General features: G+C 42.3%; 1 protein-coding gene and 1 non-coding gene across 2 annotated transcripts; both read left to right on the top strand.

Annotated features, from left to right (window-relative positions):
* The first annotated feature begins 848 nt into the window (after positions 1–848).
* On the top strand, positions 849–14,471 carry GARIN1A (golgi associated RAB2 interactor 1A). Its single transcript, XM_008154061.3, has 5 exons — positions 849–1,116; positions 2,028–2,215; positions 3,980–4,229; positions 8,175–8,293; positions 14,116–14,471. The coding sequence occupies exons 1-5, from the start codon at positions 964–966 to the stop codon at positions 14,303–14,305; spliced, it is 900 nt and encodes a 299-aa protein (XP_008152283.2). The 5' UTR covers positions 849–963; the 3' UTR covers positions 14,306–14,471.
* Positions 8,492–8,624, top strand: LOC114227258 (small nucleolar RNA SNORA66). The gene has a single exon (XR_003613313.2). It is a non-coding gene; the product is annotated as a small nucleolar RNA SNORA66 (small nucleolar RNA).

Raw genomic sequence — 14,471 nt, 5'->3', positions numbered from 1 at the left:
CTATCCACTGAGCCAAACCGGTCAGGGCTGTTGTGGTTTTTTTAAATTTTTATTGCAACACTGCCCTCTAGATTCCAATCTCCGTATCAGTCAAGGACACACTAGGTTAGGTTATGCTGCAGCAACAACCCTAACATCTCAGTAGCTTAAAACAGCAGTTGCCTAAGGATGCGCTCCCATGAAGCAGAATGGGGCCCCAATCAAGGGAATTCCCTTTGCCTTCACTACACCTGCTCAAGGGAACAGCACATTCCGGTATTCCCAAGTATGAATTTTAAATCTCTACTGATTATTAATGTGAGGCCTTAACTCGGGTGCCACCTTTTCATTTTACTACAGAGGAAACAGAAGGAAACTCAGTGACACAGACGATGTCACTGAACTAATTGGCGGTCCATCGCTAATATGCAGCCCTTTTTTCAACATCACGATTTCTTTTTCATGGACTCTTCGAAATGCAACCTAACAAAATACATCCATAATGAGCTTTTTCACCCCTGAGGTAATTCTTACGCAGGCACAAGTACGAGCAAGTTGTGAGAAGCTTTCCTGTGATGGGGAAGATTGAAGGCTGTGGGTTTCCCAAGAGCCTTCCTTGTTGTCTGGCCAGCTCACTGCTGCCTTGGCATAACCTTGGGAGGTTGAGTGAAAAATGGAATTGGCTTCATTATCACTAGTTTGCAGTGAGTAAGAAAAGGGAGAGAAAAGCCTTGCTCCTCCCTGATTTGTCCTTTCCTCTTTTTTTTCCTTTCTTGTTGTTGCCACCACATTCCTGATGTCACTCCTGCCATTGTGAGCTGGCAGGCCGGCCCTCCCTGGTCTGGAGGACAGCCTGTAAGTCAGGAGGAGAGGAGGAGCTGTGGAGGTGGGGGGTGGGCAGCAGTGGTCACACAACACCTTGCAGTCGGGCTGGGTCTGTGCGGAGCCCCGGGATGTTCCCCAGCCCATTGTTCCCAAGAGCCAATGAATAAAATCAGGGGCCTCCCTCCTGAGGTCAGGGAACCAGGCCCTGGAGTGGAACTTGGGGTGGAAGATGGCCTTCTTTGTCAACTGATTCATTCTCCAGAATTCAACTTGTTCTCCCACTCTGCGGTGTTTGAAAGCAACTTTATCCAGGTACCTATGGGCAGCTCAGGGCCAGCTCCTTCCCTTTCCAAATCCTGTTTCCAGCACTTGGTCCAGAAATGCTGTGGCCTTTAAAGCCCTGGGGAGGAGAAAGAAGCCATTCCAGCCATTGATACCAGAGGATCTGGGTCTCAAGTGCACCTGTTTGTGCCTATAGCAGTATGGGGTTTTTCCTCACTCTCCTCCCCTTCTGGAAGGTTCTTTGCACAATCTCCCTTCCAGACCATTAGAGACCTGTGCTGGCTTCTTCTACCCAAGGATGGCAGAATATAATTTTGGTTCCCCTCAGCTTTTTCTTACTAGTGCATCCTTTCTAAAGTCAGATGATGCAGAGGACACGAAAAAGGACAACACAGCGTTCCTATTGTCAAGGAGCTTGTCTACTTGGGGAGATCCACCAAAAAGGTGATGCCCCGCTCAGTATGCCGAACACATGTAAGAATCACAGGTGCACCCAGCCAGCGTGGCTCAGTGGTTGAGCATCGACCTATGAACCCGGAGGTCACAGTTCAATTCCCGATCAGGGAACATGCCCCGGTTGTGGCTTGTTCCAAGCTTGTCACTAAGTTGAAGTGCTGCTTTCTTTATCTTTTCTGTTTTTTAAAAATTTTTTTATTGATTTCAGACAGAGGGAAAGAGTGATAGAAACATCAAAGATGAGAGAGAATCATTAATCGGCTGCCTCCTGCACACCCCTTACTGGGGATCAAGCCCCCAATCTGGGCATGTGCCCTGACTAGGAATCAAACCCTGACCTTCTGGTTTATGGGTTGATGCTCAACCACTGAGCCACACAGGCCATGGGCTTCTTTTTTTTTTTTTAAGTACTGCTTTCTAGCACCTGTATCCTTCTACTGTTGTCTTTGGCTTCTCTGACCCAAGGACCTGGGGCTGATTTCTAGGTCACTAAGTCCGGGAACTGGATGAATGTCTCTGAAGGTTCGACCACCACCGTGATCCTTGGGGTAACCTCCTCAGTGCCCTCCTTGCCACTCCCCAACATCCTCCTGATGGCCAACGTCACCTGGCCCCAGGGTCAGTTTTCCACCTGCAACACACCTGGCTGTGCTCCTGTCATCACCCTCAGCAGGTAAAGAAAGGCCTCAGGGAGGGGCCGGAGAGGGTGGGTTGACAGACTGCACTGTCTTGCAATTGGGCTTTAGATAAAAAGAAAGGACAGCCCTAACCGGTTTGGCTCAGTGGATAGAGCTTCGGCCTGTGGACTCAAGGGTCCCAGGTTTGATTCCGGTCAAGGGCATGTACCTTGGTTGTGGGCACATACCAAGTAGGGAGTGTGCAGGAGGCAGCTGATCGATGTTTCTCTCTCATCAATGTTTCTAACTCTCTATCCCTCTCCCTTCCTCTCTGTAAAAAATCAATAAAATATTTTTTTTAAAAAAAGGAAGGACAGTGTTCCTTAGTGTACACACTGTGCAGAACCCCATTCATTCATTTAACAGGCATGATTTCGTATCTATACAGAACAAGCACCGTGTGTTTGGTGCTGTGGGTAAGAGTTATCAGTCTGTCTCAGCCTAGTTTTTGAGGATTTTGGCTTTCATTTTTATTTTGTCAATAAACACTTAGGAGAGTTTTTTAAAAAGTGAGGTGTATGAAAGCCAAATGGGATTAAGAGGTGTTGAGACTGAAAAAATAATACTGGGTGTATAGGAGACATCCACCCTTCTTACTCTTTCAACAGAGTTAATCAGGATACAGGGCGAAGGAGACTTGGAAATGGAGTCAGAATATCTTAGTCCCAGTTCCTACTTAAGATCTAAGTGGAAAAAAAATTAAATAATTTTTTTTTTTAAAAAAAAAGATCTAAACTTGGGCACCCTTGGCCAGGTGCATTTGGTTACAACATCATCCTGATACCCCAAGGTTGCAAGTTTGATTCCCAGTCAGGGCACATACAAGAAGCAACCAATTGCCCTGGCTGATATGGCTCAGGAGCTAGAGTGTTGGCCTGTGAAGAGAGTCTTGATTTGAACCTCTCAGTTGCATATGAGGGAGGCAATCAAAGAAAAAATAGGAATGTGTCCCTCTCACATCAATGTTTCTCTCTTTCTCTCTCCTTTCCTTCCACTCTTTCTGGAAATCAATGGAAAAAATATCCTCTGGTGAGGATTAACAACAACAACAAAAAGCAACCAATGGCATGCATAAATAAGTGGAACCACAAACTGATGTTTCTCTCTCTCTCCTCTCTCTCTCTCTCTCTCTCTCAATCAATAACTTTTTAAAAATATCTAAATATCTTGGGCAAATCACTTAGCTTCTTTCTCTAAGTCTCAGTTTCAAGAAATCTGTAAAATGAGCCAAAACTGGTTTGGCTCAGTGGATAGAGTGTCGGCCTGTGGACTGAAAGGTCCCAGGTTCGATTCCGGTCAAGGGCATGTACCTTGTTTCGGGCACATCCCCAGAAGGGGTTGTGCAGGAGGCAGCTGATCGATGTCTCTCTCTCATCGATGTTTCTAACTCTCTATCCCTCTCTCTTCCTCTCTGTAAAAAATCAATAAAATATATTTTAAAAAAAAGAAATCTGTAAAATGGGATTAATAATACTTATCTTTTCTTAATCAAGAATTGTGAGGATTAAAAGAGATAGTCTACATCAATTATCAGTCTTTGTTATTGATGTGGGCAGATTCTTTAATAGCTAAGACCCTGGACATCAGAGAAGAGCCAGGCTTTGTAATCATTCCACTCTCATCCACAAGCCCTCTCCCCTGTGCATTCCCCAAGCAGAGGTGGGAGCCCAGTGAGGCTGAGCCAAGCTCTCAGTAGGCACCAGCTTGACTGATTCAAATCCTGGGCTCCTCCACTGTGGCAATTTCCTGATTGTGTCCAGGATTCTCCCCCTGAAGTTTGTGGAGCTACAAATCTGTGACCCGCTCCAACGCATCCTGCGGATTAGGACAGTGACTGAAAAGATCTACTACATGAGGCTCCACGAAAAACACCCGGAGACTGTGTTTCAGTTCTGGATCCGCTTGGTGAAAATTCTGCAGAAAGGTCTGTCCATCACCACCAAAGACCCGAGAATCCAGTTCACTCACTGCCTGGTGCCTCAGATGCCCTGCAGCTCCACTGAAATAACAGTAAGTGGGGCCCTGCCGCCAAGATCTCTAGGGAGGGGAGGAGGAGAGGGGAGGCGAACTGCCTCCCATTGTGAGGGTTGAATATTAAAGTCTAGTGTCCTGGGAGAATGAGAAGACCATTTTCAAGGGTCAGTGATATGCACACACCAATTACAGCACATTAATTTAGTTTTTCTAAAAAAGAGCTATAAGGTACTTAACTCAAAAGTGTTTTCAGTTTTTTTGCTCATTTTTTTCAGTATCATAAAGGAATAATGCTCACTTTAGAAAATTACAGAAAAATCATTCCCATTTTTCTTCAGCCCCAACCAATCACTTGGAACATTTGGCATATTTCCTTCTAGTCTTTCATTTTAAATTAAAATTTAATTTATGTATTTGAGGACATTAAAAAATTTTTGGATGTTGCTTTTCTTCAATTTAGAATATATCATAAACATTTTTTCCATTAAATTTTTTTTCAATTATAGTTAACAGTCAATATTGTATTAGTTTCAGGTGTACAGTATAGTGGTTAGACGTTTATATAACTTATGAAGTGCTCCCCCCATAAGTCTGGTACCTACCTGGCACCATACATATTTATTTAATATATTTTCTGTGCTGTACTTTACATCCTCATGACTATTTTGTAACTACCAATTTGTACTTCACCATTTTACCCAGCCCCTTAACCCCCCTCCCATCAGGCAACCATCAGTTTGTTCTCTGTATCTATGAGTTTGTTTCTGTTTTGATTGTTTGTTTATTTTGTTTTTTAGATTCCATATATAAATGACATCATATGGTATTTGTCTTTGTTTCACTTATTTCACTTAGCATAATACCCTCTAGGACCATCCATGTTGTAGCAAATGGTAAAATTTCATTCTTTTTATGGCCAAGTAATATTTCATTGTATACATGCACCACATCTTCTTTATCTTTTTTTTTTAAATCTTTTTATTTATTTTTTTTATTATTATTTTTTTACAGAGAGGAAGAGAGAGTGATAGAGAGCTAGAAACATCGATGAGAGAGAAACATCGATCAGCTGCCTCCTGCACACCCTCCACTGGGGATGTGCCCGCAACCAAGGTACATGCCCTTGACCGGAATCGAACCCGGGACCTTTGAGTCCTCAGGCCGACGCTCTATCCACTGAGCCAAACCGGTCTTGGCAACACATCTTCTTTATCCAATCATCTAATTATGGACACTTAGGTTGTTTCCATAGCTTGGCTATTGCATCTATTGCATATGAAATGTCTGTCCTTTGTCTCTTGTTATAGTTTTTTTTAAAAATATGTTTTTATTGGTTTCAGAAAGGAAGGGAGAGGGAGAGAGAGATAAAAACATCAATGATGAGAGAGAATCATTGATTGGCTGCCTCCTGCACACCCCACACTGGGGGTCAAGCCTGCAACCCAGGCATATGACCTGATGGGGAATCGAACTGTGACCTCCTGGTTCACAGGTTGATGCTCAACCACTGAGTCACACTGGCTGAGCATAGTTTTTGTTTTAAAGTATATTTTGTCTGATGTATTGCTACCACAGATTTCCCCCCCCCCATTTTCATGAAATGCCTTTTTCTATCTCTTTATTTTCAGTCTGTGTGTGTCTTTTGATCTGAAGTGAGTCTCTTGTAGATAGCATATGCATAGATCTTGTTTTCTTCTCCACCCTATGTCTTTTGATTGGAGCATTTAACCCATTTACATTTAAAGTAATTGTTGATAAGTATGTAGTTATTGCCATTTTATTATTCATGTGGGTGGGTTGTTTTTGTGTTTGTTTGTTTTTGGTCTATTTTTTTCTTCTTCTTAAAAAAGTCCCTTTAACATTGCCTGAAATACTGATTAGGTGGTGATTAATTCCTTTAGCCTTTTCTTGTCCAAGATCCATTTCTTTTAAAAGCTCTTTGTAGCCCTGGCTGGTAGCTCAGTTGGTTAGAGCATGTTCCTGATACAACAAGGTTGTGCATTCAATCTCCGGTCAGGGTACATTCAAGAAACAACTATCTAATGCATAAATAAGTAGAACAACAAATCAATGTGTGTTTTTCTTTCTCTCTAAAATCAATAAATAATAAAAATATAATAAAATCAATCAATAAATTTTTTAAAAAATATATTTTTATTGATTTCAGAGAGGAAGGAAGAGTGGGAGGGAGAGAGAAACATCAATGATGAGAGAGAATCATTGACCGGCTACCTCCTGCACACCCCCCACTGGGGATGGAGCCCATAACCAAGTATTTGCCCTTGACTGGAATCTAACCCAGGACCCTTCGGTCCACAGGCCTACGCTCTATCCACTGAGCCAAACCAGTTAGGGCAATACATAAATCTTAAAAGCTCTTCTTATACATCATATCATTTTGATAATTTCATACTCTTCAGTTGTATGAATGAATTAAAATTTACTTCATTCCCCTAAAATCAGGTATTAATTTATGTATTTATTTTAAAATATGTTTTTATTGATATTAGAGAAGAAGGGAGAGAGTGAGAGAGATAGAAACCTGATGAGAGAAAAACATTTATTGACTGCCTCCTGCATACCTCCTACTGGGGATCAAGCCTGCAACGGGGGCATGTGCCCTGACCTGGAATTGAACCGGTGACCTCTTGGTTCCTGAGTCGACACTCAACCACTGAGCCACTCCTGCCAGGCTAAAATCTGATATTTAGAGTTGTTTCTAACTTTTCATCAGGGGTGGAGAACCTTCTTTCTGCCAAGGGCCATTTGGATATTTATAGCATCATTCGAGGGCCATACAAAATTATCAACTTAAAAATTAGCCTGCTATATTTGGTCAAACATTTAATTAATTCACCCCTAATGCCTTGTCAAGACCAGATCAAATGATTTCAAGGGCCTTATACGGTTCATGGGCCGTACATTCCCCACCCCTGTATAGGGTAACACAAGCATTTATAGGTACTAGTATTGTCCACAGCTTTTATTGTTTTCTCAGAATAGATTTTTAGAAGTAGAATTCAAGGGATCGGGGGTGGGAACGAGCGGGGAGAGGTCAATGGGGGTAAAAGGATTCATATGTAATACTTTAAACAATAAAGAATCTAAAAAATAAAAAAAGATAATAAAAAGAAGGAGAATTCAAAGGGTATGAACATTTTTAAGGTTTTTGATACATATTGCCGGATTATTTCCAGAAAGTTCATACTAAATTATACTCTCACCGATACTATAAGAGTTCTGTATCACTGTGTTCTTATCACACTTGAGAATTAAAAAGTAAAAAAGTTTTCTAATAATTATAGGTTAAAAAAGTAGCATGTGTTTGATTTTGATGAGTTTGAACATTATTATATATATATATATTTTTATGCACTGTCTGGTTTGTTCTTCGGCCATTTTCCTATTGGCATCCTTGTGTTTTTCTAAATTGATTTGTAAAATAAAGCTTCTTATACATCAAGAATTTTAACCCTTTAATCACAAGTTTTTGCAATACTTCCCCCAAGGATTTGCTTTTCCCTTTTAGTTTATTTAAGGCTCCGGCCCCCAACACCCAGAAGGCTTTCTCAGGACCTGCTTAGGGTAGAAACACAGGAAAAAAAGACTTGATAGACTGGGTAGCCTAAAACCTTCAGATTTCAGGCTCTTAAACACTTTCCTCCTTTCATTTAAGTTGTGTGCTTTAGGTACGCCATCGCCGACTTCAAAAGTCCGCTTTTATAGTTCTACTGCTCTGGTTCTTAACGTTTAGATCTGGTGCTCTGGGCAGAGTCCCACAGCAGCTCCTCAGAGAGAGGAGGTGACCCTGCATGGGGCCTCATTGTTTTTGTCTGGTGGTTCTGGGGCTTAATATCTAAGGAACAGGTTCCCAGGACTAGGCTGGAAGACTCATGTGAGTTCCTTCCCGGTTCTGGCCGGAGGAGGCCAAGAACTGTGAGGGAGAGACCTGGTTCTCTAACTGTGAATTTCTCCATCCAGCCTGAAAGCAGCCTCCTGTCACCCTCCCAGCCCAGCGAAAACTTCCTGCTGTGGAGAGCCGAGCAGACGAGCGACATTTTCTCACATTTCCCAGGAAGAGTCCATCTCACAGAAGACAGGTGGGTCCTCCGTGCCGGCAGCTCCAGCACCCCTTCCCACAGCACAGAGCCATGGGCGGGGCCAGGGACACCTGCCAATCTATCGCAGCCCTTTTATTTTTCCTCTAGACAGTTATGCGTGTGACTTTCCCCTTAATGTTATTGTAAGCCTGTCCTTTAAACAGGGCCTGTGGCTGATTGATCTGAATAGTCTAGGCAGTGCAAACTCGATCACTAACTCTGCATGATGTCGCAGAAGTGAAAGGAAGCAGGTTTGCTAAAGTAATTGTGGTGATAGAAATGTATTAGCCTCAGAAGCTACTGAGGTGGTTCATTCTATCCTAGTACAGTGTAACTACCAGTTACTGGTAATAATGATTCTAAACATTGTACTAATGTGTTTATTTGATTTTTGGCACTGTGTGGTAATAGGACAGTATCACAAGTTGGGGGTTGGGAAAATTAGCCTAAAATAATAAGTGCATGTATTGGAAATCTTATTACAAATAAAACACATCTCTGTCCTCTTTTTTTTTTTTTTTTTTTAATATATTTTATTGATTTTTTACAGAGAGGAAGGGAGAGGGATAGAGAGCTAGAAACATCGATGAGAGAGAATCATCGACCAGCTGCCTCCTGCACACCCCCTACCAGGGATGTGCCCGCAGCCAATGTACATGCCCTTGACCGGAATCGAACCTGGGACCTTTCAGTCCGCAGACCGACGCTCTATCCATTGAGCCAAACCGGTTTCGGCAATCTCTGTCCTCTTTAGCTGTATTTTTAAGATAACATTTCTGTCTCTTTTTTGTTTTATAGAAAAAAAAATAGTCTAGGCAAACCGCAGTGTTTTCTTTTTTAATATATTTTTTATTGATTTCCGAGAGGAAGGGAAGGGAGAGGGAGAGAGAGATAGAAACATCAATGATGAGAATCATTAATGGGCTGCCTCCTGCACGTCCCTTACTGGGGATTGATACATATTGCCGCAACCCGAGCATATGCCCTTGCCAGTAATCAAACCCAGGACCCTTCAGTCTCCAGGCTGATGCTCTATGCACTAAGCAAAACTGGCTAGGGTAAATCCCAGTGTTTTCATATGGAAGGTGCTCAGTAGAGGAATGAGGGTAAGCTAAAAAAGCAGGTTCATGGAGTTAGATATTGACTGTCTACATTCCCAACTCGCAAGGGTCCCTTGGATAAGACAATCCTGAGTTCTCTTTGCCTTATCCATCTCTTCTGTGAAGCAGAAGAGACAGTAACCCAGCGGGAGACCACTGCTGGCTCCCAAGTTTCACTAATTTACTGAGTAAGTGTAGTAGATTCTTTCTGTAATGAGTGATAGAAACCCAAAGCAAGACCGTGCAGCCAATATATTGAACAAGTTCAACTTTTGAGTATCATCTAAATGCAAATTTATTTTTGTCTTCCTTTATACGTTTTTAGTGGGAGAAATTTTCCTCTTTCCTGAGTAAACGCTGGTTCTCTGGGCAGGCCCCATAGCATGTGGAGTCCCTCTTAGAATATGAAAGGGCCTGTGGTCCCTTTAAATAGCATAAGCAGCATCGATTCTGAAATTAGAAAGTCCAGTGCCTAAAAACTATCACAACTCTGAACTGATCACATCTCCCTTCCCTCAGCCTGGTCCCCCGTTGAGATGGCCCCTCAGAGTCGCTCCTCTTCTCCTTCTGTTTCCTAATTTTAAGTTGACTTTTTCTTTTAGGCACTTTCTTGGGTTCTCTGAAGTCCCCTACCTGGCTCCCCTGCCTGCAACTCTGGTGATGCTGTGAGACCTTCCTTTTGCCTGGCCACCGCCCCACTCTGGCACTGGCTCTGCAGGGGTCCATGCTACCCAGGCACTAGCTGTCAGAGTCTCTCATCCCTTAAGGGACTCTGCTTGAGTAGGGTTTACAATGGCTCCAGGCTAGTGTTCTCTCTCTCTCTCTCTGTCTCTCTCTCTCTCTCTTTCTCGTTCTCTCTCTCTCTCTCTCTCTCATGCTCTCTGCATCTGGTCCTCAATAATATCCTCCCAGAATTTGACTGGCTATTGGAGAGGAGGACGGTGCCTCTAGGGACACAGAAGCAACTTCACTTCATCACCAAAGAAACCCATTCTCCCATCTCCCACCCTCCATGTTTTGTGCCCCCATCTCTACTGGGTCTCCCAGCCCCCAAAGCATCACAGCAGAAACTCTCTGGGTGGTCCCAGGAAGTCCCTCTCTTTCATCTTGAGGGGCAAAGAGGCAGCAGCTCATACAAAGGACTCTCTATGCGTCCTTTCTCTGAATGCTTTCCTGACTCACTCTGGGTGTAGTGGAGGCCATGCTCACTCAGTTCTCCCAGGTCACAGTCTGCCTTTATCTGTACTTTCCACACCTTTTTTTTTCTTTCTTTCTTTCTAATTTCAAGACGGTTTTCTTGAATTGCAAATTTCTCTTCTTTGAGTACTCTTATTATTTGTATGTTGGATTATCTTTGTCTAATATATATATATATATCCTTTCTTTTTTTAAAATTTTTATTCTTTAAACTTCTCCCTATCCCTCTATTTCTCTTAAGGCAGTATGTGCTTTGCTTGTTTGCTCTTGTGTTCTTTTATAAGTTTTCTCTCTTAGCCATGACCAGCACGGCTAGAGAGGGGATGAGTCCTGAGTAGGGACAGCTGGGGATTGAGAAAAGGAAAAAAAAGAAACAGACACAAAGACTTTAAGTAAAGCTGAGGCCAGGTGGGGCGCTGTCCTCAGATGGAGAGACAGTGACCCAGAGCTAGTGCAGCACGTTTATTATATACAGCATGATACCAGGAAGTTTTACTAGAGTTTAAGACAAAGGAAATTATGTGAAATCATGGTTAAAGATCAAGCTGCAATTCTTCATTCTTGTGGCTTCTTTGTAATTGTCACTCCTGGCTGAGCCCAGATAGTTGCGTCCGTTCCTGGCTGAACTTAGATAATGAAACCCATCCCCTGGTGCCTGAGCTGAAGGTCAAGCTGACAACATACCTGCCTCTGGCAAGGTATGTTTCCAGGACGTGGTTCTGCCAACACCACTGGACGCAGCTGACAATCAGCTCATGCGCCTTCCCAGGCACTGTCTACATTCTTTCTTGCTTTGTTTTGGAAATAATGGTTGTTTCTTTTAAAATGTCTAATTGTTTTCTCAGTTTTATCACCGCACTTATCAATATTTTAAATTTTAACTTATGTTGTTCTTTTTTATATTCTATCATTTCTTAATTTATTTTAGCTCATTTTCAAATGCTTCATTGCAATTTGCATTCATTTTGCACTACATCTTTTTTTTTGTTAACCCTCATTGGATCCATGACTTTATTTTATTTATTTATTTTTAAAGAAGGCAAAAATTATTTTATTAATAAAATATACAATCCAAAATTGACATTATAGTCACGAATACTCAAATACTAGTTTCAGAAAAAAAAATTATGCAAAAGTGTAAAAAATATAAGAAAACAATAATATTGTATCAAACACTTTTAACACATTGCAAATCATTTTGGATCCATTGATTTTAGAGAGTGGAAGAGAGAGGGAGAGACATAAACATCCATGTGAGAGAGACACAGTGATTGGTTGCCTCCTGCACATGCCCCAACCAGAACCTGGGATCGAGCCTGCAACCAAGGTACATGCCCTTGACTGGAATTGAACCCAGGACCCTTCAGTCCAAGGGCCTATGCTCTAACCACTGAGCAACTGACTAGGACATGCAGCACATCTTTTTAGTGTGCTTTTATTGTCTTCAAGGACTTATATTTTGCATCTTTTCTTATATGATTTTGTGTGGGTTTTTATTATGATCCTTTTTTGATGCAATTCATTTTTATGTGAAATGGTTTTCTCAACCTTTGAGAATAATAGATGGGCCAGGGTGGCTTTTGGCTCCAGTGCTTCCTCTTGTGTCATTTTTGTGAAGCATTAATGACTTTCGGGGACTGTGTTCCTCCTCTTTCTTATCTTTAGCTGATCTTGCTCTTTCCTTTGGCTCTATTGTTCCTGTTCTATTCAATTTGTATTCCATTTCCATTGGTTTTCCCCTACTATGAGGCTGTGCCCTGCCAAGGAGAGTATTCTGATGGATCTGAGAGTTGGTAAGGCACATCCTGCTTCCGCCCCTTGAGACTGACTTTACCATGGAAGGACCCCAGCTTCTACTTCCAGTTTTCTTCTTCTCTAATTTGCCTGCTGCACTTTCCACTGAGAATCTGGGGAGATTTAGGAGGTCTCTTGTTTTCAAGTCCATCAGATGCCTCACTGCCTCTGCTTCCTCACACACAGACCCCAAAGTCACGTGGGTCTTGGAGCTCTCGGTAGCTGTCATTTCCTTCGTGAGTTTATCTCAAACAGGCCATTATCTGTGGGACTCATGTTGCTGAATTGGGAAGTGGGGGAGAACCATTGTAAGCTTGCTTCTGCCAGGTACCTCAGAGATATTACTGACTCAGGAGACATTTTTTGTATTAGTTTATCCGCTTGAGAGTTGTTGGACCATGTGTCAGACTGCAAACCAGCACAAAGACAGGCCCAAAGATAAGAATCTTCAGAAGAGGCTTCTTTTGGACCCAGAATCCAGATTGATGTAGATAAGTTTATGGCACTGGATGGGTTTCTTTCTGGTGTGCCCTTTTGCTGAGAAGGTGCTTTGTAAGTCCTGGATTTATGCAGATACCTCAGTAAACTCCCCACCTGGCTAGGGCCCAAGATTTATCTCCTGTGCCACCACGGTCTGGCAAGTCCCTCGGGCAGCCCTAGTTTCAGCTCACATTTGGCTAGTCTATAATTTTTGTCCCTTAGGATTGTTTTTTTTTTTTTTTTTTTTACTTTTTTGTTGGTTCAACAATGCATTTAAAATTATGTTAACTATATTTTATCTACATTTCTAGGTGTTTTGTGGCAAAGAGGTGGGTTTTTTTAGATTATTCAATCACATTGCCAGTCTCCAGCGAAGTAACTCTAAAATTATTTTCACTTAAAAAAACAAAACCTTATTGCATTTATCTCTGAATAGTTACAGTGTGGGGGATTTTTATTTTGTTTTGGTGCTTTATTATAGTTTTTATTTTTTTTTTCATTTAATATAAGTATGTATTGCCCTTGGAATCAAAATTTTACAAAATTTTAACCACACGGTGTGTTTTTCTAGACACACTAAGTGGTTGTGATTTTTAAAAAATATATATTTCTATTGATTTCAGAGAGGAAGGGAGAGGGAGAGATAGATAGAAACATCCATGATGAGAGAGAATCATTGACCAGCTGCCTCCTGCATGCCCCATACTGGGGATAGAGCCTGCAACCTGGGCATGTGGCCTGACTGGGAATCAAACTGTGACCTCCTTGTCCATAGGTTGATGCTCTACCACTGAGCCACACCAGCCGGCCGGTTGTGATTTTTTTAAGTTGTCAATGTTTTGGAGAACTGTCTGAAGGTTTTCTTTGCACTCATGCTGACTCCAGGCAGGTTATAGTGGGCGTCAGGCAGATCCCAGTGGGCTCCGGTTTTGCCTTTGAATCATAACACATTTGGTTCTCAACACATCAAAGCAGTGCCAAAGGCTTGGAGGGGTGTCGGTTACACTTCAGCAGAGCAGCCTCAGCTCCAGCCTCCCTCCTGCTTGGCTTTCTCCACTCAAGTCATTCTTAGATACATCATCCCATCTATACGTGTTTTCACTGCCCATCACTTCCATATTCACATCTGTGTTCAAGGCACTCATGCTGGAAAGACATAATTAAAAAGCAGTTTTTATCATTAAAATCTTAACAATGTTTTCTTTTTCTTCTATTGTTTTCAATGACCCCAAAATTCCTGGGTTCCAACAGAACACAGGCCACTAAAATCAAGGATTCCAAGAGCTACAGCAAGACACCCTTGCCGGCGGCATCTTCAGCCAAGTTGAATGTACCTATGAGAGCCGTTTTGGGTCACAGCCTCTGGGAACAAGAGAATCCAGAGTCCTTACCGCGGGCTCCTGTAGCCAGTTCTCTAGGAGAGAACTTATTGGGACCCTGACACCTACCCGAACAGGGCGATCTTCCTGGCTTTAGTCGGTGCACTGGCTACAGCCTCCATCATGCTGTTTTCCCACTGTGGGCCAAGTGACCATGGGAGAATAAGATGGGGTTTAAAACAAGGTGCTTCTATACTTCCACCAATAAACCTCCAAGTGGACCCCTAA

Source organism: Eptesicus fuscus, chromosome 14, assembly GCF_027574615.1.
Source record: "Eptesicus fuscus isolate TK198812 chromosome 14, DD_ASM_mEF_20220401, whole genome shotgun sequence".
Classification (NCBI taxonomy): domain Eukaryota; kingdom Metazoa; phylum Chordata; class Mammalia; order Chiroptera; family Vespertilionidae; genus Eptesicus; species Eptesicus fuscus.
Note: the sequence above shows the minus strand (reverse complement) of the source record. Positions and strands in the feature narration are given on the sequence as shown.